A 27,502-nucleotide genomic window follows, 5' to 3' on the forward strand; every position below is an offset into this window, starting at 1 on the left:
TCTGGCCCGCCCCCTAGGGGGGGCCAAAATATGGGTGTGTGTGGTTGGAGGATGTGTGAGCGCGTGCACGCGCGAGAAGGGGGAGGGGGCGCAAACATTTTTCTTGTAAAACAAGGGGGGCCCAGCAAAAAAAGTTTGGGAACCACTAGCATGACATAAACAGTGAAGCTGGAGGACGAACACTAACACTTTTCCACTCGATAAAAGTTAACGTGAAGGTTCCTGATGGTTAGAGACAAATGCTTAATGTGCATTATATTCCCGTGCACCTTATGGTCGGAAAAGTCCGTATTTGACTTTTTTATTTGGCACACTGCAGTTTAATGCTGCAAAGCTCCTCTTTTTAACTTCAGTGGATATTATACATGGTTAACTCAGGATATGTCAGCACATTTCTACTGGAGATGCCTTTGGTTAACTTTCATCAAGGAATTTGCATTTGCACTGTTAAATGTTTATATAACTTTAATGCACATAAAAACAGCAGCTTGTTTAAGTGAAAATAAATGGATGGGTTTTTTTTTTTTTTGCGCTAGTAAAGTTGTGGAGTTATATCGTCAGTTATATCGTTATCGCAAATTTTCAAATATATATCGTGATAAATATTTCTGGCCATATCGCCCTGCTCTAACCAGAATCAATAAACTAATCTCTGAATAAAATGATGCACATGCAGTAATGAACACCCTTTAACCGTGGTATTACCATTGATGTTTCTTAGTTTTCCAACCAATAGATGCACAAAATTCACAGCCAAATATTTATCAAAGTGGATTTTTAAATACTTTAATACCAGCATCTGGTTTATCAGGCGGGTTCGCCTGGAAAAACTTGAGAAATAACACTATATTGTTACTGATATCAGTGTTGTCTCATTTTAAATTGAAATGCTACAAAATACTTCCAACATTGCTCCTACACATCTACAGTTGTTCAGTAAACGGAGACTAAAATGACATATTTAAGTTTTGTTTTAAACGTGTGATTGATTTCTTATGTGGCGCTGAACAGTAAAGCAGAGAATAGAGCAGTAATGATTACTGTTGGATCTTATGTGGAGATTTAAACCCATTGTGCAGTTGTTGTAGTGTTGAAGGAACTCAGTCTTCAGTTTAGGTCTTTAAAAGCATTAAAGTAGAATTTCAAAGGGTGTTCAGATATGCAGTGAAGGCTGACTGACACGATAAAGGCCTCTAGTTTGATACCACGGTGAAGTTTTAGGCAAATTAAGGTGCTGCTTTCCCCTCTGCTGTCATATTTTCAGACGGGTAGTGTTTCTTCTGACTGTAGCGGCAGGCTGTCGAGTGCCACGCCATACATAATTGTAAATTGCTTCACTGTGTTTAGAAGCGCTTTCAGGTCAGGGGGGCAGGATGGTGGGAATCTGTCTCCACCTCGGGCACAGAGCGGGCGCGTTGTTAAACGGGAATCCGGCGGCCGGCGTGCAGAGGCCTGGTTAAGCTGGCGACTCTTCTCGGGGCTGCAGCTGACGCTCAGAGGATGAGCGCCACATTAACCCCGTTACAGAAGGATGTCAATAAGCACGGCTCAGTGTGCAGCCTCAGATTACATCCACCGCTCTGATGATTCGGCCTCTCTCTTTGGATTTTTGTGGATTTATTTAAATCGGTGTTGATTTGAGTCGGAGCGTAACAGCGAAGTCGTACACTGATCTCCACATACAGCAGCCAAAACACGTGCCAGGCATTTCATTAAATGCATGTCATGATTCTGCTCCTCCCTCAGACCCATTTTCATGGCAGAATGTAGATTTGAATCACTGAGGAGTTCCTTTCATTTTCTTATTTCTGCTCGAGCTGGAATTTGTCAGTTCTTGCAGCTATAAATAGCTTAAAGCTTTGAGTCGAGTTGGAAAATTTGATGGAGAAATTTGTGCCAAGAAGCTAAAACATCTACATTTCATTATGTCTGCATTAAGACGTGGTAACGGCTTCCCTTATGACCTGTTTATGAATTATTTAAATGGGAAGGAAGAAATCGGTCCAAACTGAGCTTGAACACTAAGCTTATACCTTCATACAAATATTAATGTGTATTTGAAACGATTAATCGCATCCTTTAATCATCAGATTGTTTTCTGGTTGTTGACTGAATGTGAGGCCCATCAGAGTCGCATATTCAGAGCTGTTGTTAGAAGGCAGTGCGTTAGATAAACATCACAATCGTCTCTGCTGAAGCTGCAGCACCATGACTGTGACCTACTTCGTTGGCGACACGCACGCGTGCGGAGTTTCTCCGTTACAGTTAATAATGCACACTGATGCAGCAACTTAAGGCTAAGGGGAGTGGCAGTTATGTGTAAAGTAAAAAAAAACTTTACAAACGTGCTACAAGCATGAGCCCCGCCTCTCGGGCAGAGGAACCCGTCCTCTCCAAACCAGCAACACAAAGGGAACGACCACGGTGGCCGAGGCAACGCAAATGGATGTTAGGAGCCTCAGACACCTCAGAGAAATTAAATGAAGAAGAAGAACAGACGTAAACAAATGTGTCGTGTGACGTAGCAGCGCACATTGTTAATTATAATTCTAGAATCGATTCAATTCAATTCGATTTAAATCTGGGAAATTTTGCCTCAGACAGTCAGAAATATTATAATTCAGATCAGTACATTTACATATTTTTGTATCTATAAAAAGGAAGCTGACACACGCAAGACTTTATCAAAGGTGTGAGCGTCACAGCAGAGGCCTTTGTGTCAAAGTAGCTGAAGATAAAACAGAAAAACATGAAGCAGATTTTCCTGTTCTGGATTTTATAAAAATATTCTGCAGTCGATCAAAAACGAAAGAAAACCATTAATCAGCACATGAACATCACCTCTGAAGTTACAGCGGTTTTATTACAGACACAGCGTTTTGCATTTTGTATCATTTTAAAACGTTTAAATTTGTTCAGTATTGAACGGCAGAAATTAGGTTTTTCTTTTCGGAAGTACCGTAATTGTCGGGCTATAAGCCGCTACTTTTTGCACAAGCTTTGAACCCTGCGGCTTTTAGTCAGGTGCGGCTTTTCTATGGATTTTCCATGATTTTTGTGATATCGTAAGACGATTTGTTTTGTTTGTTCCGCTGTTGTACGGCACTACGTTGCCTGGCGGAAGGATCGGGGTTCAAGAGTGGTATGTTAGTCACATGTCCGTCCGCCAGGCAACGTAGTGCCGTACGAAGTAGCGCGAAAAACAAACTTCAAAGTAGCGCTACGCATTCAGCGGGAGGCGTGGATGACGAGCGGCGATAAACTTGCGAAAAGCAAGTTATGCCCAACTCCACCGGTGGATTCTGACAGCGTGGAAAAGTGCGAAAACATCCACGATCACCAACGGATTTTGAAGGGCTGGACTGCTGCATGATGGAGAGCAGGACACCGCCACGGCCCTTCTGAGGGTGTTCGACTCTGACACTGACAACGAGGATTTCTTTGGTTTTGAAAGTGACAACGAAGGAGAGAAGCGGAGAGTGGATGACGAAGCCACCCTGAGCCTGTTCGTTTCCGACATTGGAGGAGAGGACTTTGGTGTTTTTAGAGCGCAGGAAGAAGAGAAAGATGGTGAATGACTGACTTTTCTTCTTGTTAAAGCCGTGTCACTGCACCTGAGCCTAAAAGGTAGTCCGAATCTATTTTTCTGGTGTGCTGTAGGTTACTGTTATGTACTACATGTGCAAATATGTACCCATAACTTGTTTTTCACAATATTAATAAAAGTGATGTCTCCAAACAGCCATCTCTTTCCTGACAATTCGCTTTGTGCATATTCTCTTACATATGATAAGTCAACATTGAAACACCTGCGGCTTTTAGTCAGGTGCGGCTAATGTATGTACAAAACAGGATTTTCCCCTGATTTTAGCTTGTGCGGCTAATATTCAGGTGCGCTTTGTAGTCCGGGAAATACGGTAAGTAAAAGGAAACAAACAGCGTCCGACAGCCTGTAAACAACGGCAGACTTGTGCGTAACAAGCAAGCGAATAATGAAGAAAACAGATTTTTAGACGGGAAACAGAGAGAGAGAGGGAGCTGTGCAGGAAGTGTGACTTTATCCTGGTGGAAGCAAAACAGCAAAAGTCAGAGTGAATTCATGATGATGTTTGTGTGAAGCGTAGTTTGGATCTTCTTTTGCTGCTGGTTCGGTCAATGTTGTTTGGAGAGAGATCAAACTAACAGCTTCAGAATCAGCGCAAAAAGGGCGTGAACACAAAGCTCGACCCGCCGACAGAGTCAGCGAGCTGTCGGCTTTCAGCCCCGACCGTGTCCGTGCCGTCGGTGAGAAAGTCACAGCTCGCTGATCCTGATGCTTCGGCGGGTCGAGCTTTGTGTTCACGTCTCTGTGCAGAAGCCTGTTCCTGCTCTCAGTTACTGTTTTCATCTTTGGTGGTTGTTGAAACTGAGATTCTGGCATTTCGGGCAAAATAAATTGATATTAAAAAATCGATTCAGGATTTGAATGAATCGATATCACGTTATCCAAGCCAGAATCGATTTTAATCGATAAATCGATCATCAAAACCCGCCCCTAACAATGGTAGGCATGTATGACAGTGACAGTCGCTGGGATTTGGTGCTGTATAAATTCAGTTTTTATCCTGTTAAATTAACGCGGTGTTAACGTTACACACGGGAAGAACCGCCGACTTACGGCTGCGCTGTTGTTTCCCATAGAGGAGGTGGGAGTGGTCGCCACGGTAGGTGGAGCTGCAGGTATCGGGCGCGTTGCTGTCTGTGTATCAGGTTATTCTTAATGATTAACAGTTATGTTTTTTGAAACGCCATCTCTTGGAATTCCTCGAAGCGTTGTTCATTGTTGTGCACTTGAATTTCCTCACCTGCTGAGGGAGGAGCTTGTGCATACCTGTCTGCAGGAGCTCTAAAGTTGTGTATCAGCGGGAGGAGGTGAACACGGCACTGTTCATACCGAGAGTGCATCAAATGAACACCTGATCCATTTTGGACAGCCAAACATTCGAAGCGTCTGCACCGAAGCGCCGGGCTGGTCATCGTCGGCGTCGTTAGTTTTGGTACGAGTGGATCTCCTCTGATGTTTTTCAGCAGCGCTGTCGTCGTAGAAACAAGAAGACAGAGGCTGAACGTGACTGCTCGGACTGGGTGAGCGGATTTGAAGGACGAGCGCGTGTCCTTATTTTGGAAGCTGTCAGCCTTTCGCGTCACGCTGCTGCCGTCACTAAAGCGATCTGAGCCGAACAGTTCTTCATTGAAGCCCATTCATGGTGAAGAGCACTTTGTGAAAACGCAGCTGCCATTTTGTCTCGCCCACATGGGTCCGTGTCACTCTCCCTCCCTGCATTGTTTGTATTTGGCACTCCCACGGTGAAACAGCCCGATTTTCCCTGGAACGCTTCACAAGCCTCGACTTGTCAGCCGGTTCCCAGATAGACGGCTGAAGTGCAGATCCATGTTAACTGTGAACGGTAACGTCAGCAGCAGCCAGTCGTGGGATTCCTGGTGCAATACGCAGCGTTACAGATGTGCAGCACAGGCTGGGAACATCAGGGAAGCTGATGGAGTCTCTGTGAGGCAAGACTGGAAGTGGGTCACTTTACAAGAGTGCAGGAACGCATTTCCCAGCATGTTTGGCACATTAATTTGATGGTTTTCAGCCCAGCTGAAGTATAAACGGGCAAATCACATGCTGCAAAAGCAACACAGGCACCCGCTGTCTTAGTTAAAGGGGCAGCCAACATATAGCAAAACTTTGATCCAGCTTTTCCAGTACTTGAATCCGAATCATTGATACTTAGAAAACCTCTTTCCCCTCCTTTATATACTCATTTAGGTACATAAATATGTATGTGTGGACATAGCTATGTGATTGTTTGTATAATGGTAATTATATTTTATTTATGTTTCACGCTAATAAGAAAACTAATAAAAAAACCTGTAAATGTCTGAACAGAGGTCAGAATCCACAGATCATAAAGATTTATTTGCCTCCAGGGGAAAATCTGAGAAAATCTGATTATGACCAAAACCCCAGTTAACAAGAAAAAGCTTTGACCTCTGACCTCCATGTTTTCACCCTGATTTCAATCTGCAGCACTGACCTGAGCACTCTCTCCATCCTCCAGGCCCTGGCCATGCCCTCGAATGCGCGGGCGGGCAATCTGAAGGACCCCGAGGTGGCTGATCTGTTCTGCAAAGATGACCCGGAGAAGCTGTTCACCGACCTCCGGGAGATCGGCCACGGGAGCTTTGGAGCGGTGTACTTTGTGAGTAACATCGGAAGTGCGTCCGCTTTTGACCGTGTCAGTAACAAACTCACTCTCTGGTTTTAATGTTGTTCAGTGTGAGCAGCTTCTCTCTCCAGGTGTGAGTTTAAAACAAAGACATCAGGTGAAGTTGTTTACATGTTAAATGATCCCTCAGAGAAAGTTAGTCACATGTGCCGATCCTGTCTGCTCCTGGATTTACTAAAGTCCACAGCTTGTTTGGACTCTGCACCTTCATAACTACAGTACCCACCAAAAATAAAGGTGTGGGCCTCTAAAGCAGCGGTCTCAAACTTAAATGAGCTGTGAGTCGCTGTCGTCTCATTGGAGAACACTTTAGGGATCAAGTAATACAAACAAACAAGGAAAAACCCACAAATTTTTCTGAGCGCCGTGTAGCACAGTAAATCGGTTCAAGGTCAGTAAGCACAACCAGAATTCATACATTAGGCGCCCTGTTCATTTGTGAGAAAATTAAAGGATTTTAAGTGGCCTTATAGTGCGGAGAATTCATTACACAGAAGAAAAGAATGTATCGCGATATATATCGTTACCGCACATGCTTCAATTTATACCGCAATATGGATTTCAGGCCATATCGGCCAGTCTGTAAACCCGAGTGTTCCAGAGTCAGTGTGAGGTCGTCTGTCCTCAGGTCTTATACAGGACTAGCTAAGGACCACATGTGCTTTTGGTCCTGATGCAGAAACCTCAGTCGGGCTATTGGTGCAACCTGTTTCTGTGCTGTGGCGCTCCAAGGCAGCATGTTTTCTTACATCTAGAACAAAGATGTGCACGAGTTAAGTGGCTGTTTTGATCGTCATATTGTAGCAATGATCAGATCCTCTGGAACGTGAACACATGGGGTTGTGTGACCTACGAGCATCGTTCCACCACGTCCTCCTGTCCTTAAGAAACTCCTAAACCTCTTAACTGCTCCTCTCTGCTTCAAACACTTCAGCTTCAAAGCTCTTTTAAAGGCTGAGCATGTTTTATGAAAAAGTTTTATCTCTGCCGGGATTTACTTCTGACTTTAAGGGGAAATTCTTAGAAAATGTTCTTGAAGCTATTCTTAGTACAAGGAAGCTCTGCGGCTAGACGGCGAATCATCACGTTTTTCCAGCAGTCGGTGACTGATGGGTGTGAACCAGTTTAGAAGTGTGGGACCAGAGCAGACGTGAAGCTTGCATCTGCACATGTTTGTATAGGTGCAGACATACAGCAGCACGGCGTTCTGCACGCTGGGCTTATCTTAAACCAAATCAAATAGTTTGGATTGTTGTCAGAGTGTCTCTTGGATGTACTCGCCGAGCTGTCCACCGTGTGGATCTGTGTGGGTTTCTCTTTAAAATCACTCTTATCTGTCATTAATAAAGAGAGTGTGAATCTGAAAATGTCCCCCAGCTTATTAGAAAACAGTGGGAACACGACGAGTGTGTGCGCCGCGCCTCTGCATCTCATTTCACCTGTAAAATATTCTTGAGGCTGAGTGGTAGACTCACACCTCCACACTGCATGTCTGAGTTTCAGAGGAGCCTTGAAAGGCCATTAGAGAAGAGCTGCAGAAATAGACGCTGCGCAGCAATTTGCATCAGATAAAAAAGAACGTTTCACACGCGGCGCCCCTCAGCGTCTCTGAAACTGTCGCTCACAACAGCTTCAAGTGTTTGCGTTTCCTGTCTTGTCTCCTGTTCCAGCGGTGGATGTTCGTGTTGAAGTAGCGAGGGCGGTGCGTGTACAGTAATCCCTGAGAGGTGACCCTCAAGCTGTTTTGTTTGTTTGTTTGTTTGTTTTATTCTTTTGAGTCTGTGTGAGGTCAAAGTTGAACCCCTATATGCGACCATCCCAGGCACAGAAGCCCCGCCCACTCACTCTTCAGACCTTCAGCTGAAGAGCTGCCAATCAAAAGAAAGCTGCCTTAAACTGATGGAGGTGGCAACTAAGAGCTTCTAATTAGTAGTCACGATTTCTAAGCAGTGAAATAAATAATAACAGTAAATTAAAGGTTTTGTGAAAACTTGATATTGATTAAAAAAACCCTATTAGCTAGGGCTGGGTTTTAATTATCGATTATAATTGATTCTGGCTTGAATAACGTAAAATCGATTCATTCAAATCCTGAATCGATTTTTAAATATAATTTTATTTTGCCAGAAACGCCAGAATCTCCGGTGAAACCTCACAAAATTTCAACAACCACCAAAGATTAAAACAGTAACTGAGAGCAGGAACAGGCTCCTGCACAGAGACGTGAACACAAAGCTCGACCCGCCGACGCATCAGGATCAGCGAGCTGTGACTTTCTCACCGACGGCACGGACACGGTCGGGGCTGAAAGCCGACAGCTCGCTGACTCTGATCTGTCGGCGGGTCCGCGTGGTTTTGGTTTTGCTCACAGGCTTTCCAGCGTTTTCCTTATAAAACGCCGTTTTTACCGTTTCTTCCTGCAGTAAATATAAACAACGACAGTATTCAGGAAGAAAAACAAACATTGCAGATATTTTATCATAAGTCTGGTTTTACGTGGCCGATCAACACAGTTTAAAAACTGGTATAAAGTCCACACTTTGTCCATCAGTTGTTCCGTCAGGTAACATTCATGTGTTGATTAATGACTTTCTTTTGTTTTTGATCTACTGCAGAATGTTTTTATAAAATCCAGAACAGGAAAATCTGCTTCATGTTTTTCTGTTTTATCTTCAGCTGCTTTGACACAAAGGCCTCTGCTGTGACGCTCACACCTTTGATAAAGTCTCACAAGTGTCAGCTTTCTTTTTATAGATATAAAAATATGGAAATGTACTGATGCATGATCAGAATTATAATATTTCTGACAGAGGCAAAATTTTCCCGATTCGAATCGTGAATTGAATCGATTCTAGAAATCAGTGGCGATACCCAGCCCTCCTATTAGCAGTATATTAAGGAACAATAATTGATTAAAAGCTGCACTTTGTACGAAACTGTTGCTCGACTATGCAGCGTTATCGCCACAGCTAACGGTGAAAAAGTTTATTTCTGTTTGTTCATGAAAAACCTGCTGAGACGTTTGCTGGCCGTGGCTGTTTATTTGCAGGTTATGGATCAGAAATCGTTCGATAAACAACATCTTTCAGCTGTAGTTGAGAGCGATGTTAGCAGACGGTGACAATAACTAACAGTTATTATTGGTTTGATCGCTGCTCGGCTGTTCTGGGGTGTTTGTCTGGCTTTTTATGTGCTGCGTCACACATTGTCCCCCATTGAGTCACAATTCTATCGGTTAGGATTTTGGCTTCCACTGATGACATGACTGAGATCTCTGCCCCCCCCCCCCCCCCCTCCAAAAAAAACCAAAACAACAACCTAGCTGCTTTTAAACCTCCTGTTTGTGTCGAGGGTGAACTGATGGGCTGCTCCAAGGCTCAGTATAAGATAAAGGAAAATTATGATGAGCAGTAAATCATACAATGCTGCTGTATTGGGACTCCAAAGATGTTAGTTTGTGTATTTTAATGCTCATTTCAGGTCTTCTTGACAGCAGAGGTGATGCTTTTGCATCACAGGGTCTTATCAGTACTGTGAGAATGCAGAACGACTTCATCTGGCGCCTGTAAGCAGCGTCCTCTCTCAGGATCAGGATCCAACACTTTGAACAGCTGTGAGAACATCGAGTATGTGATTCAAAAATAAATCATGTAGTTTGGATGACTAATGGATCATTGTGTCCAGCTCTGTTCTCGCCTCACCGAGCAGGGCTTGTCGATCGTTTGGCTCCACCGAGTGGTCCTAAAATTAACCTGCACACTGAGTCCGAGGGGAAAAAGAGGAAAGGAAAACTGATGTAAAGAAACGTTTTTCCAACAGACTAATTGTGCCGAGTAAATGGAGCATTCTCGGTTACAGAAGTAAACCTCTTATTTCTTTCCCCTTCGTGTCTTTAGATGTTATTCTAAAAGAAAATCCTGTAACAAAGCGAGTCGTGTCATTTACACACGCGTGACCCGGTTACTGTCGGCTTTCACAGTAAGCTGATTTTTCCTGAACGCAAAGCAGACGAGAAGCGAAGGAACGTTTGTAATCAGGACTGGGGATTAGACGAAGCCGGTTTCTCCAGGGAGTGCATTTCCTGTGCACCAGGTCACGTTTCCACAATTTCGTTGTTTTAAATGCAAACGAAGACGAGCACAAAGAAAACACTTTCCTTTTCTGTTCTGATGGATTCTGTCAGAGGTGAAATCAAACATGACACAGTTACCTAGAAGCATAAATACATCAGTCTTAAATAAACAGGAAGAGGAAGAAAGCTTACTCTATTGTCTCCTAAACCAAACATTACTTTAAAAATAACGAAGTGGGCACAGTTTACTTACTGCAGTCTCCACCTCCTTCCAGAGAACAGCAGCATGCTGGATGAGTCTAAAGACTGGAATAAGAAGCTAATCCTTTCACAGTAAAGTCAGGAGGTCGGATTGAAACCTTTTATTATCCAACCGTCTGAGAGAAATCTTTCTCTGTTCACTGGTTCAGCTTGATTATAATTCATGAATATAGATATAGATAGAGATATATAGAGATATAGATCTAGAGAGAGAGAGAGATAAATAATATTTTTCTCTCTTTAAATGTTGCTCATTAGAAACCTTTTTAAATAAATCTATGAAGTTGTTTCGCCGGCAGTTTGTCAGAGGGGACAAACCGGTTGCTCACACATCCTGACGCAGTCCCCAATCGAAAACCGGTTCCACTCCTTTCCATCAAAGTCAAGCGCGGCGCCATGCCAACTACCTGTCACCACAGCAGCGTAACGTTCCTGGGCCCGAGCCATTACTTTTCTCACACAGAGATTACTCCACCCTCTGGTGTAGTTGGACAATAAGAACTGGCTCCTCATCAGCACAGTCTCGGTGGATGCATGCCTGTGAGGGCAGGCTTGCAGATCGCGGGTTCGATTCCTGAAACAGAACTGAAATGTACTGAGGGCTGATTGTGTTTGTGTCGTCCAACAGGCCCGAGATGTCAGCAACAATGAAGTGGTGGCCATCAAAAAGATGTCGTACAGCGGCAAGCAGACCAACGAGGTAACGAGCGCAACGATCGTAGATTTGAAGATCTGCCTGCCCTCGTCTGCTCGTGCTCTGATAGGAAACAGTCGCACTGATGTTAAGCAGCTAATTTTGGGATTTTGTGTGCCAGAAAAGTTATTTTACAGATTTAAATTCTTTCGAACTTCTTTACATTTTAAATGTGCTGTGAGACACTTTAGAAAGAAGAGCTGAGTGTTTTTCTGTTGCTGTGCAGAAATGGCAGGACATCATCAAAGAGGTGAAGTTCCTGCAGAAGCTTCGCCACCCCAACACCATCGAGTACCTGGGCTGCTACCTGAAGGAGCACACGGCATGGGTACGTCCTGTAACGCGTGGTTAACGGGGAGGTGTTTTACCTAGGGCCAGCACAGTGGTTAGCATTGTTGAATCACAGCAAGAAGGTCCTGAGTTCATTCCTCTATCAGGCCGGGGTCTTTGTAGAGTTTGCATGCTCTCCCAATGATTGTGTGGGTTCACTCCAGGTACAACGGCTTCTTCCCACAGTCCAAAAACACGCAGTTATTGGGGTTAGGTTAAGTGGTAACTCTAAATTGCCCATAGTCTGTCTCCTGTTGGTTATTATAGGGGGGGAAATGTCATTTTATTAGGAACAAGTGTTTAGTAACTGAACTGTTATTCGGTGACATCACCTCACAGTGGAAAAACATTGAAATGGAGACGTTTCTGTTGGTCGAAGCGGTCTCAGCCGAGCTGTGACACATAGAGGTGGAGGAGTTCATCATGTTAGGTCGGCTGTGTGAGCTCCTTCACTGATGATGTGTAATCGCTGTCGTTTCCTCCTCAGCTGGTGATGGAGTATTGCCTCGGCTCGGCCTCAGACCTCCTTGAAGGTTCGTGCAGTGCTGCAAACACTTCACCCGTTTTTATTCGTCGTTCTTGTGTTTCTGGTTTTTCTGATGAATAAACTCTTCTTTCTCCTTGCAGTTCACAAAAAGCCGCTCCAGGAAGTAGAAATAGCTGCTATTACCCACGGTGCACTGCAGGGGTTGGCATATCTTCACTCTCACAATATGATTCACAGGTAAGATCTGTTTGTCCGTCAGCTCCTTTAAACCAAGAAGACCTGCAAACGCACAGACGTGTGGAGTAGATGCAGTTAGAGCCCACCGCCAGCAGGGGTCACACTCTCCTCTCTCCTGCAGGGACGTGAAGGCAGGAAACATCCTGCTGACGGAGCCGGGTCAGGTCAAACTGGGGGACTTTGGCTCCGCCTCCATCGTGTCGCCGGCCAACTCCTTCGTGGGGACGCCATACTGGTGAGCATCGATGGAGCTCGTTCAGTCCATGTTTTGAACAGACAACACCAACGACCAATCAGAGCGTGAATAGGACCGGACCACAGATGAGATCTCCTTCGTTTACATTTGAAAGCTTCTTGAATTTGTACCCAGGATCTGTTCAAAGTCTCTTTTCAACAGCAAAATTAGCCTAATATTAGCTGAAAGGTCATATTCAGGATCATCAGCGCTGCCCTCTGAGATTTTACTTTTACCAGCTGTTGATTAAACAGCTTCAGTGTAGCTTTATTTGTCTGCAGATGTTCAGTTTTAACCCCAGAATAATAAAATAAGTGGACAACATCTGAGTTTTTTTCTCGTAGTGCAGCTTTTTTTGTTGTTTCGCTGAAACACATTTTGCACGTCGTGCGGCGCAGCAGCGGATGACTCGGCCCATTCTCTCTGTCTTCTCCAGGATGGCTCCGGAGGTGATCTTGGCCATGGACGAGGGCCAGTACGACGGGAAGGTGGACGTCTGGTCCCTGGGCATCACCTGCATAGAGCTGGGTATGAGCTACTGTCTGTGCTCTTAAACTGTGAGCCTGGGGCTCTGTGATGCTAACTGTCGTTCTTCTGCAGCGGAGAGGAAACCCCCCCTGTTCAACATGAATGCTATGAGTGCCTTATACCACATCGCTCAGAATGAAAGCCCCGTCCTGCAGTCCAATCACTGGTGAGCAGCCTCCATGTTTTCCTGCGGCGCCGTGTATCCCTCTGTCCACTTCGGAGACACTGCAGTGAACTGATGTTGTGTTTTTGTTTCAGGTCCGATTCCTTCCGCAGTTTTGTCGACTCTTGCCTACAGAAGATTCCCCAGGACCGGCCTACCTCGGACGTGCTTCTCAATGTGAGCGTTATTGATCCAGGACAGTTTTTTTAAACCTGCCCTGCTGTGTGCTCACCTGTCATTTCTATCCCTCCTCCCGCAGCATCGCTTCTTGTGCCACGAGCGCCCGCTGACCGTCGTCATGGACCTGATCGCACGAACCAAGGATGCGGTGAGGGAGCTCGACAACCTGCAGTACCGCAAGATGAAGAAGATCCTGTTCCAGGAAACCCAACAGAACGGCCCCGTCACCGAGGGAGGCGAGGAGGAGGAGGTGAGGAAGGAGCACAGATCAGGAGATTTGTGCTTTTTTTTTTTGGCTTGAAATACCAAAAAAGGAGGAAACTAACGTCAGAACATTTTCCTCTGACTGGCTTTAAGCAGGAATGTTGGAGTGTTACTGGAAACTTGACTGTGTGCACAAAAATAGTGAGAAAGCCGAAGGCGGGCCGCCTGAGCTGTCGCCCTCTCCGTTTCAGCTTTAGGTCTTGTCATGTGATCGGGCTGGGAGGGACTCCTGATGAGGATTCATGTGTGAAAGAAGATTTTGTTTTGTGTGTTTCAGGAGGTGGAGCCGTACCTGCTGCAGACGGGCACCGTTAACAGCATGGAGAGCTCCCAGTCTGTTCCCAGTATGTCCATCTCAGCCAGCTCTCAGAGCAGCTCGGTCAACAGCCTCGCCGACGCCTCCGACGACAGCAGCAACGAGATGGCCATGATGCAGGAGGGCGAGCACACGGTCACCTCCAACAGCTCCATCATCCACCGACCCACGGTAAGTGCTTGGCTTAAAGCTCACCTGACATCCAGCTCGCCTCCTCTGGATTCACCATCCTGATTCTCCCTCCTCCTCCTCAGGGTCAGGACAACATCTACGATGACCCGTACCAGCCAGAGATGGATCAGCCTCAGGCTCCTTCAGCTGGACGCCGGCGAGCCTTCTATCGAAACCGTGACCACTTTGCCACCATCCGCACGGCCTCTTTGGTAAGATCCGTCACAGATAGAGATGGAGGTTCTACAGATATCTATGAATGGAGCTGTAGTGGAGTAAAATGACCTCAGTTTGTCCACAGACAGTAGTGACTACGGATGGATATCGTTTAGGTTTTATCCGAAACCGGTACTTTTGAAACGGTGCCGGTGCTTAAAGAATGGAGAACACAAACTTTGTCCAAAAACCTCTCATGTTCAGCTGTTTTTTTGTAAAAAGATAACAATGTTAGCCTTTTCTGCAGCTATGGGGCATATATGGTATCACTCTTGGCTGGAAGCAGTGCTTAAACAATGGAAAAAACACAAACTTTGTCCAAAAACCTCTCATGTTTAGCTGTTTCCCTCTTTTTCTTTGGTCATTTTAGCCTTTTTGGCCAGGGTGCAGGGAGTATCTGCCATCAAACAAGAGGACAGCCGCATGTAGCTATGATGGTGTTTGCTAGTTCACCTTACCTGCATTAATGTAATAACGTGGTTAGCCTACTCAACGTAAATTACACACGAACAACATTAAGCTACTCACGCAGAGAAGAACGGCTGCTGCTGCATCATCATCCTCATCATTTCTGCTACACTGGCAGGGCTAGGGGCCAGGACTCTCCTCTTCGGGTTTTTGGGGGATGTTGCTAACTCCGGGTCCGATAACAGGCACCACACCCGCAGTAGATGTGCTCGGTGTGAGGTCTCGCAGCAAGCTATCAAATACGGCGCATTTCTCGGCTTTTAAAAAAACGCTATGCGTCGCCAGGTGTTTCATCGGATTCTTGGTGTTACCTCCTTTGACAGTATCACAGTATCAGCTTAAAGCACTTGTTGCTGCTGAGTTTGCATCTTTTGCTGTGAAGTACAGCCAGACTTTGACCGCTTCACCTTGGGCGTTTTTAATCTGTAGCTCTGCTCTAAAAGAACCTACGTACCTGGCCCCGCCTACTATCCTCAGAAACGTAAAATGATTGGCTAGAATCTAAAGTGTATCACAGCTCAGGAAAAAAAAGCACCAAAATGTGCGCTGCTTTTCGGTCTGGTTACCACGGTTTATGTCAGAACGGATACCGGTACCCATCCCTAGTAGTGACCGGTCTTTTTGCCACCGTTTGCACTCAGAGATGCAGACAGAGCGATGGATTAACAGGCAGCTTTTTGTCTCCACCACCTCCACCTTTCTTCCCTGTTAGTCTTTAACAGTTCTCAGTAAAAACGGGCTCATGTCTTCACACGTGCATCACGTTTGTGAAGTTGTGAATAATCATGTGAATTAAGCAAGAAAGTCTTAAAAATGATCGTTTTTTTGATACTCGAGCTGACCTGCTGAGTCCTTGAACCTCACCACCGCCTTCCTCCAGGTGACCCGTCAGATCCAGGAGCACGAGCAGGGCTCGGCGCTGCGTGAGCAGATGTCCGGCTACAAGCGCATGAGGCGGCAGCACCAGAAGCAGCTGATGAGCCTGGAAAACAAGCTGAAGGCGGAGATGGACGAGCATCAGCTGAAGCTGGACAAAGAGCTGGAGAACCAGAGGAACACGTTCTCCACAGAGGCCGACAAGCTGGCCAAGAAGCACCAGGCCATCCTGGAGAAGGAGGTGCAGTTTTTACTATGATAATCTTTTGTAGAGTATTTTTATTTGATGAATTCAAAATCCAAAAGCGAAAACAGGTTTCAGTGTTTTTAACAGGAATTCTTTAAATTCAGTTTTTGCATCATTTCATAGATCAAAGTTTTTTCTGTCTTAATGTGAGTTATGAGTTCATTTCTTAACGTAAGGATCCTGTTTGTGTGCCCGTGCAGACGAAAGCTGCTCTGACGGAGGAGAAGAAGTTCCAGCAGCACATCCTGGGCCAGCAGAAGAAGGAACTCACCAGTTTACTGGACTCACAGAAACGCCAGTACCGCCAGCGCAAGGAGCAGCTGAAAGAGGTCGGAGCGAGTTCCTCCACAGTCAGCTGCGCGTGCCCTGCAGGCTGAACCGAACGTAGCTGCTCTAAAGGAGCCGTGCGTGCCGACAGGCTGTAATTTAAAGGTTTCTGTGAAACAGCAAAACCAAACAGGATCTCTCCCACAAACGGAGAAGTTCCTGTAGGAGCTGAAACACGAAGCTGTTTAAATAAAGAGTAAAATATGTAAAATAAAAGGCAGCGCAGCTGAGTTACAGCTGGCGTCTGACTGCACCTGGATTTTCAGAATAAAGCAGCAGAAGCGATCTGTGATACGAACATAAATGAGCTGACTGGTGATGGGCGACCGTGGCTCAGGGGGTTGGGAAGCGTATCTGTAACCGGAAGGTTACAGATACCTTCCGGAAGGTCGCCGGTTCCATCCCTGGGCTCTCTGTCCTGGTCGTTGTGTCCTTGGGCAAGACACTTTACCCTACTTGCCTACTGGTGTTGGCCAGAGGGGCCGATGGCGCGATATGGCAGCCTCGCTTCTGTCAGTCTGCCCCAGGGCAGCTGTGGCTACAACTGTAGCTGCCTCCACCAGTGTGTGAATGTGAGAGTGAATGAATAGTGGCATTGTAAAGCGCTTTGGGTGCCTTGAAAAGCGCTATATAAATCCAATCCATTATTATTATTATTATTATTATGAAATAAAGAGATCACAGCCCTGACCTGACTTGAACTCTGAACTCTGAACAGGAGCTGAGCGAGAACCAGTCGACTCCAAAGCGAGAGAAGCAGGAGTGGCTGGTCCGTCAGAAGGAGTGTCTGCAGCAGATGCAGGCGGAGGAGGAGGCCAGCCTGCTGCGGCGCCAGCGGCAGTACTACGAGCTGCAGTGCCGCCAGTACAAGAGGAAGATGCTGCTGGCTCGCCACAACCTGGAGCAGGACCTGCTCAGAGAGGTGGGACAGCAGCTGCGTTTGTTTTTGCTCTGCTCTCTCCGGCCATGATTCGCTGTGATTCCTGCTTTTCTCCGTCCTTTAGGAGCTGAATAAGAAGCAGACCCAGAAGGACCTGGAGTGCGCCATGCTGCTGCGGCACCACGAGTCCACCCAGGAGCTCGAGTTCAGGCAGCTGGGCACGATGCAGCGCACCCGGGCCGAGCTGATCCGAACGCAGCACCAGACCGAGCTGACCAATCAGATGGAGTACAACAAGCGGCGTGAGCAGGAGCTTCGGCAGAAGCACGCCATGGAGGTCCGGCAGCAGCCCAAGAGTCTCAAGGTACCTCAGGAGGATCACAGCACCACCTGGTTTCCGTTACTATTTTTAAATCCCAGTAGAAATGCAACCACAGAAGCTAGCGCAATAATTTGTTTTGCATGTGAAACTGGAGGAGTTGCGTTCTTAACGTGCATTCAGCTCGTCCCAGCTCGCCGTTTGTTTTTGCAAAAATCGTGTAAAAAGCACTTGCAACAATAAAAACATTATAATCCAGAAACGCACTTTGCTGATCCGCTCAGCTGTTCGTGGCACTTCGTACGTCAGCGCGACCTGTCGCATTACCTGCGACGATCGGAAGGGACGTCACTCTTCATGGGAAATGTAATTGTTTCCCTACAGGGCCTTTCAAAGGTTTACTGGTGCTGTTGGTAGTCCTGTTTGACTTTGTGCCTTTCTGTATAGTTTATGGGAGGCTTAATTGTGATGCTGTTTTTTTTGCGAATTGACAACAATATTTATTTCAGTTTTTCCTGCAGTTTATAAAAGCTGTGTTTAGGGATGGTACCTTGCTCAGGGGTACCTCAGGGTAGCAGTATTTGACCCCCAACCTTCTGATCATGGGGCGCCCACTCTACCCACTGAGCTATCCCTATGCCAATTTGGGAAATGTTTATGTAATTTAGTCAAACTACATAAATTTTCCAATATCAGCAGAACTTTGGGGGAAAAGGGGAAGAATGTGGCAGATACTTTAAAGAACTTTGACCTCTTCACTGATCAGAAGAACTCGTAATGCTTTTATTTGTGTAAAAGCAGTTTACATGAACTCGACACGTTTCCTTCTGTTTCAGTCCAAAGAGCTGCAGGTCAAGCGTCAGTTCCAGGAGACCTGCAAGATCCAGACCCGTCAGTACAAAGCTCTGAGGAACCACCTGCTGGAGAGCACTCCAAAGTCCGACCACAAGGCCGTCCTCAAACGCCTCAAAGAGGAGCAAACACGTAAGCTGGCCATCCTGGCCGAGCAGTACGACCACTCCATCAACGAAATGCTGTCCTCTCAGGCTGTGAGTAAGGCAAGGAAACCTCCGTGCACCTGCACACCTGACAACCACCCACACCTGAAACCCCGCACACCTGACAACCTCCCACACTTCAGCACCTGCACACCTGACAACCTGCACCTTAGAACCAGAGGCCTGTACTACAAGGCAGGATTTGGTCTTATCCAGGTAACTTCAGGATGAGCCCTGGCTGATCAGCCCGGGTATACACAGAGGCTTTCTCTTCTTACATCGCCATGGCAACTTGAGCTGCAGCTCTAACCTGCTTTAGGGAGGTTGTGAAATCATGCTTCAGATGAGCTTTACTAATACAGCGGCTCTTCCAGCTTCCTGCAGAGCCCCCCCTGCTCCCTCTGCAGCAGTTCTTACCTTCACTCTGTTTAACCACCTGATTTTTTTCCCCCCCTTTTTATCTTCCTTTGAACGATCAGCTTTCCATGTTTCTGATTGGTCACGTGCTGCAAACCCCGCCTATCCCATGTGAACGTGCTCACAGCTGGACTGTTAAAGCTTGATTGCCAGATTTAAAGGACGCCAGATTGGAGTAAAATATCCTGGATATGTTGAACTTGCTTCGTAGTACAGAGCCCTGAGCGCTGCAGCTCAGCTCGGTTTAAAGGAAATAAACCAGCTGAGGAGAAATGTTTATGAAATCCTGAACGAATGTTATTCACATTCTAAATTATCCAAACAACTGATTTTAAATGTAATTTCTTTCAGCCAAAAATATCTCAAGTCAGAGCAGCTTTAGATTAGAGAAGCTCAAATATGGCATGTTTATTAAATATATGTAAACATGGAGGCATTAAGTAATATTTCAGGGCTGAACTTATGATTTAATGTTTGCTTTTATTAACAAGCTCATTATCTCATCATAAAAGTCACACCTTTGGTCTGTGTGCACCGATACATGTGACGCACATGTGGACATCAGCTGATACTTACAGTTGAAAGCGGCTGAATTTTGTGTCAGATCGACTGAAACCTTCGTCTTCAGGATGAAGAGTCATTTCCTGTCTGTAGTTTTCAGCTGAATGATTTTTATTTTCTAAAATTAAAAACCAGACATGAAAGAAACGCGCACATGCAGCACAAACACTTGTTTTTCACCTGCTTGACTTTGTTGCTGATAGCGAGGCTCTGTTTTGATCCCACAGCTGCGGCTGGATGAGACGCAGGAGGCCGAGTATCAGGTGCTCCGCATGCAGCTGCAGCAGGAGCTCGAGCTGCTGAACGCCTACCAGAGCAAGATCAAGATCCACACGGACACGCAGCACGAGCGCGAGGTGAAGGACCTGGAGCAGAGGGTGTCGATCCGCCGGGCGCTGCTGGAGCAGAGGGTGAGGCCGACTTCACTCTGACAGTCGAAGCTTGTGAAAGCGCGCGGGCCGCGTCCCGGTCGAGCTAACCGCCGCGTTTTTGTCCAACAGATCGAGGAGGAGATGCTGACTCTGCAGAACGAGCGCTCCGAGCGAATCCGGACGCTGCTCGAGCGCCAGGCTCACGAGATTGAGGCCTTCGACTCGGAGAGCATGCGTCTGGGCTTCAGCAACATGGCGCTGACCGGCATCCCGGCAGAGGCTTTCAACCAGGGCTACCCGACCCCCAGCCCGTCCTCGGGCTCCGGCGGCTGGCCGTCGCGGCCCGTACCGCGCTCCGGCAGCCATTGGAGCCACAGCGTGCAGAACTCTGTGACGACTCCATCCTGGCGCAGCCAGAATCACGGCGGTGGAGGCTTCAGCCGCGCCGAGTCCATCGCCTCGTCCCACGTCCTTGGCAGGGATGGCGAGATGAGCAAGAGCCGGGGCCACTCCTCCTCCCATCACCAGCAGCACTACCTCCCCCAACACTACCAACACCACCAGAGCACGCCGCAGCTCTACCGCGATGCCCACGAGCGCGACTCCAGGGAGCGGGACCGCTCCAGGGAATGGGTGGGAGGAGGCGGACACTACGCCCATCACTCCCAGGTCCACCACCTCTCCTCCCACGCCTCCTCGCAGTCCCTGGCCCTCCTGCCTCCGCCACCTCCGCCTCCTCCCATCGCCCTCTCCACCTCCTCCCCTCCCTCCTCCACCTCCTCGTCCTCTTCCTCACAGGGCGGCTACGGCGGCGGCGGTCTGAGTGTAAGGGGCCCCAGCCTGATGGCGCTCAGGAACAGCCCTCAGCCGCTGAGGCGGACAGCCTCCGGGGGGCCAGGCGGCGGGGGGAGCGACGGCGGGTTAACCCGGAGCACATCGGTCACCTCGCACATCTCCAACGGCTCTCACCTCTCCTACTCGTGAATCCGGCGCCAGTCTTAGTCTGGGGGCGCCGTCCTGCTTCTCTCAGGGGACACAGAAGCAGAACGGCGCCATTTTGACCTTTTCGGTCTTCAGCGCTTCAATCCTAAAAACAAACATGTCACAAGTTTTAAAAAATCAATTTTGAACGTGCCCTTTATACGCAGTCACTGCAGCTGCACGGGGGCAGCGATCCAATCAGCCAACAACACGTCCAGCTACCACGGCGCCAACACGTCGACCGAGACAGAGCGACGGCTGTGGAGCTTCCACTCGGCTCGCAGTGCTTTAAAAACCACTGTAACTATGTACATAACTGAACTGTAGACGCCGTTTCTGGTTCCTAAGTGTTTCAAACATTCAGGGCGGGGGGCGGGGCTTGAAGGCGGCGGTGTACAGGCGGCGACCGAGGGAAGATTTCTTAAAATCAACTTTTATTTGTAGTGCTAAGATTCTGTACACGACAATAAAAACAAACACTGCCATCTTTCTGTTGACCCGAGACCAACCTACCACTGCCCTCCAAGCCACTTAAAGGAACACGCCCATGTCGCCGCGAGTCGCCTCGGCGTCAGCGCACTCCGTACAGGAAGCCCCTCCATCTTTGTTTTTCTTGTGTTCAAACAACCAAGTTTACGAGATCTCTGCGTAGTGAAGTTTACACTTGTCTCTGAGGCAGATGTTCTACTTCCTGTTGATCCCATCGTACGGGAATGATCTACTGGTCAGCAGGGGGCGCTGTGAGTGGTCAGCGAGCAGACTGAAAGAGCACGTTTTATTTTAGTTCCCGTCATCGCTAACGTCTGCTCATGCGTGCTGGTTTTAGATGACACCCGTTTCCGAACGATAACTCCAGCAGGCGTCAGGAGGATAGTCCGCTGCCTGTGGACGATCTGTGCCACGTTCGTACTCTCAGCACGCCGCGCAGAATTTAGCTTCTGGTCAGTTGTTTGCGCCTTTACTCTGCAGGTAAATGTAACTTAAAGGTGTGTTTACCTGCCGTCATTCTCCTGTTGTAATGCTAAGCTAGGCTAACCTGCCTGTGCTTAATCTGAGAGCTCGATGTTGGGCGACTCGTTCCTTCAAAGTGACGCTGCCGCAGAGTTTTAGAGCTGAAAGTGTGTGTGTGTGTGTGTGTGTGTGTGTGTGTGTGTGTTTGCTTGCCGACCGCTAACCCCACATCTGACCCCCCCCCCCCCCAAACTCTGCATCTGTAGATAAGGTGTACATGTGTGTCACAGAGTAGTGCGGTGCATGGAGCTCGTGTACAGGCGGCGTTTGTATGAATAAACATGCACACTACCTATTTATATAAATGCTTATAAATGTAAGATACCTGTGTACAGGTAGCAGGTAAACTGACGATTGTTCACTGTCCAAAACTCTTGACTTGTACATAGAAGCACTAATAACTCTGAGGCTGTGTTAGAGTAATAATGATGACTATTTTGTCACGTGACTTGATTTGTAGACGAATAGACGCCATCATTATTATTACCTCTACTGCAGCTGGAATATTTATGTTGTACGCTAATTTTTAAATGTGGATTGCCAATTTTGACCACTAGGTGGGGAATAAGCGCAATGTTACTGTGATAGAGTTATAAATAATATTCACGTTTCTAAGGAGGACAAAAGGACTACCTTTCCCAGCATTCCTGTCGAGGTCTCAGGGTGGGAGTCTCCAGTTCTGGGCAGGGCTGCAGGGTTTTTTTGTTTTGTTTGCTTTCGTTTGTTTTGTTTTGAGCCAGTATTATCACATGACGTATGGACATATTTCCAGATCTTTCACTACGTTTTGGTGCCATAACTTTATCATTTTTTTGTTTTACACATCGTCTTTATGGTGCGAAAGACTTTCCCAAAAACACTGTAACATCTGCAAGAACACCTCCAAATACGGAAGCCCAAAGGTGTCCAATATTAGGCTTTTGAAAAAAAGAAAAAAAAAAAAGAATAATAGTGTTTATTAGCATAAGCAGGTTTTAAAACGTCAACCTATTATTAATACATTCTTTAATAACTAAAGGCAGGTTAACACTAAGAATTTTATTTATTTATTTATTTTTAGATTTCTAAATTAAGATCCACATTTATTCCCTAAAGAATTCCAGTTTTGTGTGTTTTGAGCTGGCAGTGGACTTCAGAGCGGAAATTATAATTTTATTTCAAAGTTAGAGTAAAACCACTTCTACATTTTGTTTTTAATTTCTTCACAGTATTTTCCCCAAAGTAACTGAACCAATTAATTAATCAGACATCAGCAACTCACCTCTGTCATCCTTTGTTTTGCCTCCCTTTAGTTCTAATGTTATACATTTTTTTATTTATTGGTTTTTATATTTGAGATTTTAAAAACTTTTAAATTAGATGAGAGCCAAAAAGAGACTTCTGTTAAAACGACCTTTCAGTCACTCCATTTTTCTTTCTAAACAAAAAAACCCATTTGGTGTTAATGAGTTACATTTTAAGATTTTAAAGAGTTTCAAGTTTGTTTGGCTAAACTTCAAATTATATGCGTTTGAGATGAATATTGGCATCTTTGGGCCTCCGTACAGGAATTCCACTCTGTGTGTTTTCCAGACAAACACCTCTGTTTCATTTTGCACAGTCCGAATGGGTAGAAGATCATCTTTTTGTCACGTCTACCTCATTTGCACTGAAAGGAGACGAATGTTCAGGTGGACTAAAGAGGAAAAACAAACATTTCTTGGCTTTTTTTCATTTTCCTTCACTTTGTGCAAATGTTGACGGGACAGTGAGTGCAAGCAGGAAGGGACAAACTTAACGTCACGCTCAGTGGAAAGCTGTCTGCAGGACATGCTGGACTTAAAAAACACGAGACGCTGTGCTGAGGAAGATGATTGGTGGGGCGGGGTGGGGCAATGTGGACTGAGTGCTCCTCCTCCTCCTTCCTCCCAAAAAGAAACAAAACAAAAAAACTTCATTTTGCCAACTTTGTTTTTTTTTTTTTTTTTAATAGCATTTATTGTGAAATGCTAACCATTCCTCAAGTGTTATTTTGCCAATTAAAGCTGCAGACTGAGGAAGAGTCCAGATCTTCATCTACGTTTACAGCTGTGAGCAGTTTACTGACTGCAGGATTTCTGTGTATTGTCACGTGGTCACAATTTATAGGACATGTTCATGTTTGCTATTCTTAGCGACAGTTACTGAGATGTTTTCATGTTCTGGTCAACAAAACATTTAAAATGCTTTTTAAATGTGACGTCTTTATATTAGGAGCTGAAAGCGGTCAATCGAACGGTTTGATTGGAAATTTATTGGACAAAGTTGGATTGCCATGTTGGATCTTCTGACATTTTTAAGTATCTCGTCTCCTTTAAGAGGAAAGATGTTCACAAAGGAAATTTCTTTAAAATTTATATTATTATAAAATGACATCGTTCTTCTGCTGGTTGTTCTTTCCCATAAAGTTTTTATGTGCTAAATTACAGCAAAAGTCCTAAAAACACAAATGAATTACATTTAAAGTCGTATAAAACAAATTTTTGGAACTAGAAAAAAGATGTCTTTAGCAGCAAAAGTTTCAATCTTAATCAATTTACTGTTTCAGCTCCACATTTTTCACTTTTTCTACTTTTTATTTTATTTTCTCAGACTGCTCTGTGCTGTGTTCAAGGACAGTTTGACATTTAAAAACTGAAGGTTCACTCTGTTTGAAAGCGCAAAGTTACCGATTTCAAGAGTCGATGGCAAACAAAATGTTTCTGTTCAATTCCTCACATTTCCTCCTACAACTTTAAACTTTCAAGGAAAAAGGGGGGGAAAAAAGAAAATCCCCAGGAGCATTCAAGGCCATCGGCGTAATGAGGAGGAGGAAGAGGGGGAGGCAGAGTCGAGTGCTGTCTGTGTGCAGAGCAGGATGAAGGGTGTGTGTATGTCACAGGAGGGCGAAGTGAAAATGTTCAGGTTGTGTTTCAGGAGCGTTGGAAAAATGAGATGTACAGAAACGTAATCAAATAATTTTGGAGAAATAAAAACAGAAACGCTGCTTTGTTGTCATTTCCTTTCTTATTAAATTGTTTCGTGAATATTTAAGATTTGTTTTAATCAGACTGAACTGTTCACCACCAGGGGGCGATGTTTTTATTAATGTTTTCAGATTTCAGCTGTTCTAGATTTTCTGCTGACGTCTCACTTTTTGAGTTCTTTTGAAAATTCTGTTCCGGATACGGATATTTAAGATTTAAAAGTCTTTAAACACAAATTTTAAAAACTTCTTTTGAAGTACTTCAGGGTATGGAGAACCAAAAGTGTAAAAATGAGACAAAAGAAAGAAATAACACCATTATTTCCACTCAAAGTTAACATAAAAATAAATTGCTGCAATGAATCTGTTAAATATGAAATGTTTATTTTCTTTCTCTGCAAAAATTATTTTATTTTTATTGGGCACCTGTATCTGTATTACACCTAACTACCACAAAGGCTGGGTTCAGACAGTTTTGCTCTGCATGCTCTCGGATGTTTGAAGCAAAGAGCTTTCATGTGTTGTAGGAACGTGTGGTATTGTCGAAGTCAAACATTGGCTGTATCCCAATTCAGGGTCTGCAGCCTTAAAGTACGCAGCCTCAACGATCCTCAAGGGCCGCGTACTCAAAGACCGCTAAGGCCGGAAGTGCGAGGCTTGTGAAATGGGACGGTCTAGCCTCCGTTGCGCTGCCCAGGTTGCCTAGCAACCATGATACTAACAGCTGGAAATGTGTCATTCAAGGTTCAAGGTTCTTTATTTGTCACATGCATAGTTATACAAGTATAACACAGTGAAATGTAGCCTGACACGCTCCTCGACATGTGCAAAAATTGGGGGGGGGGGGGGGGGGTTGTAGAGGAAGAACATTATATATATATACATATAGTATATACATTGGGTGAATGTGCAGTAGTAGCAGCAAGCAGGTGAATTCTGTACATTAATATGAATAGACATCTGACTATTTTACAGGATAGACAATATAAACATATTTAAAATTAAAGGAATTGAAATGTACATTGTGCCTTGGTTTAGTGTCTGGAAGAGTCCTGTCTCAGTCAGTTATAGATGATGTGAGAGGGCGGGTGTGTGTGTTTAGGGCACGGATGGCTTGGGGATAGAAGCTCCTCTTGAGTCTCTCTGTCCTTGCCCGGAAGATGCGGAACCTTCTACCAGATTGCAGAAGTTGGAACAGTTTGTTGCCAGGATGGGACGGGTCCTTCAGTATCTGCGCTGCTCTAGTCCGGCATCTCCTGGTGTAGGTGTCCTGAAGCGGGGGGAGAGCAATCCTGCAGCAGCGTTCTGCTGTACGGATCACTCTCTGGAGAGCTTTTTGGTCCTTCACACAGCTGTTCCCAAACCACGATGTCATGTTCTGTGTGAGGATGCTCTCCACAGCGCCTGTATAGAAAATCCTGAGGATCTTTGGAGAGACCCTGAACTTCCTCAGTTGTCGTACGTGATACAGGCGCTGCCTAGCCATACAGCTGTCATACAGCTGTGTCATACAGCTTTGTTTGACAGAAATGAAGGAGAAAATCTTTTGTTCATTTGTTTGTTGCTACATGAGCTTTGATCATTCTCTGTAAGATTAAGCTCAGCTATTGAACGGCGTATATTTTAAAGTAAAGGCTTTAAAACCAAGTTAGTACAAACGTCACTAATGTCACATGACTTTGCCGACATGTGGCCAACAGTAATGTTTAATGTTCTTCGTTATTAAACATTTGCACATAAATAAGTGACATAATATTCAGCACTTACTTAAAGTTTACTCTTCGGCCGCCCCTCATCCACCGTTTTGTTTTTTGTTTTTTTTTGTTTTTTTCGGCGAAATTATCCACACCCACCGCCGCGCTATGCATTCTGGGATATGTTGGGCCACAAAGTCTACACTGCCACATCCTTAGAATTCAGGGGAATTATTTTATTTTATTTTTTTCCCCAGGGAAATGAAGGACTCATTTCAGGGCCGCATTTCGAGCAGCCTTTAAATTGGGAGAGCCTTCGGCGCGCCGCTGTGACGTAATCGGCCTTGAAATGCGGCCTTTAAGGCTGCAGACCCTGAATTGGGATGCAACCAATGCTCCATCAAACTGCAGCGCAGACTTTCTGGTTCAGATTCATTACGTATGGCATTACGGACTTTCCTCAGCATGAACATGTCTTCTGTGTGAGGGAGCTCCTTGCTGCGCTCCAGAAGGAAGTGCAAAGAAGAATGACGCTTGTCTTTTTAGAAAGTTTTGCAGTTTGTGTTAGAATTAAAATTAAATTAAATGCATTCAAGACTAAAACGCAACCAAGAGTGAGTTTTGCTTACAGGGTTTATCTCCGTGTAAATGGGTTTTAAATATGTGTTTTAGTCTATGTTATGGTTACTGTTGGTAAAAATACATATTTTTTTAATGTACGTTTTATTTCCTTTTTCAGAGTGAGATGAGGTAGAGCAAAAGGTGAAGATCCTTACCAATGCAAACTTAAAGACACACAAAAGTTTCTTTTTCTTAATTATTTTTTTCCATCAATGTAACGGCATAAGCTCCCTTTAGTTTTTCTATAAGTTTGTACTTTTATTTGACAAAACAACAACAAAACGCTGTCATAACATTCCACCTTTATTCTGAAAACAACCGG

General features: G+C 45.5%; 1 protein-coding gene across 3 annotated transcripts in view; it reads left to right on the forward strand.

Annotated features, from left to right (window-relative positions):
• taok2a (TAO kinase 2a) overlaps positions 1-24,886 on the forward strand; it is a 28,529-nt gene extending 3,643 nt beyond the window's left edge. Inside the window, exons 2-20 of one of the 3 annotated variants that reach the window (XM_085272282.1) lie at positions 6,105-6,245; positions 11,234-11,305; positions 11,526-11,627; positions 12,117-12,162; positions 12,257-12,353; positions 12,475-12,588; positions 13,025-13,116; positions 13,189-13,282; positions 13,375-13,456; positions 13,539-13,709; positions 14,001-14,210; positions 14,294-14,422; positions 15,775-16,011; positions 16,218-16,346; positions 17,063-17,266; positions 17,349-17,588; positions 18,380-18,757; positions 19,747-19,929; positions 20,020-24,886. In XM_085272282.1, coding sequence (XP_085128408.1) covers positions 6,114-6,245; positions 11,234-11,305; positions 11,526-11,627; positions 12,117-12,162; positions 12,257-12,353; positions 12,475-12,588; positions 13,025-13,116; positions 13,189-13,282; positions 13,375-13,456; positions 13,539-13,709; positions 14,001-14,210; positions 14,294-14,422; positions 15,775-16,011; positions 16,218-16,346; positions 17,063-17,266; positions 17,349-17,588; positions 18,380-18,757; positions 19,747-19,929; positions 20,020-20,874 — 3,567 coding nt within the window. In that variant the 5' untranslated portion in view covers positions 6,105-6,113 and the 3' untranslated portion in view covers positions 20,875-24,886. The remainder of the gene's footprint in view (positions 1-6,104; positions 6,246-11,233; positions 11,306-11,525; positions 11,628-12,116; positions 12,163-12,256; positions 12,354-12,474; positions 12,589-13,024; positions 13,117-13,188; positions 13,283-13,374; positions 13,457-13,538; positions 13,710-14,000; positions 14,211-14,293; positions 14,423-15,774; positions 16,012-16,217; positions 16,347-17,062; positions 17,267-17,348; positions 17,589-18,379; positions 18,758-19,746; positions 19,930-20,019) is intronic. The other 2 variants (XM_085272283.1, XM_085272284.1) reach the window with 2 other exon arrangements.
• Positions 24,887-27,502: the final 2,616 nt, after the last annotated feature.

The sequence above is a fragment of the Mchenga conophoros genome, linkage group LG4 (assembly GCF_057382185.1).
Source record: "Mchenga conophoros isolate Kocher_MC1m ecotype Shallow Benthic linkage group LG4, M_conophoros_male_GT1.1, whole genome shotgun sequence".
Classification (NCBI taxonomy): domain Eukaryota; kingdom Metazoa; phylum Chordata; class Actinopteri; order Cichliformes; family Cichlidae; genus Mchenga; species Mchenga conophoros.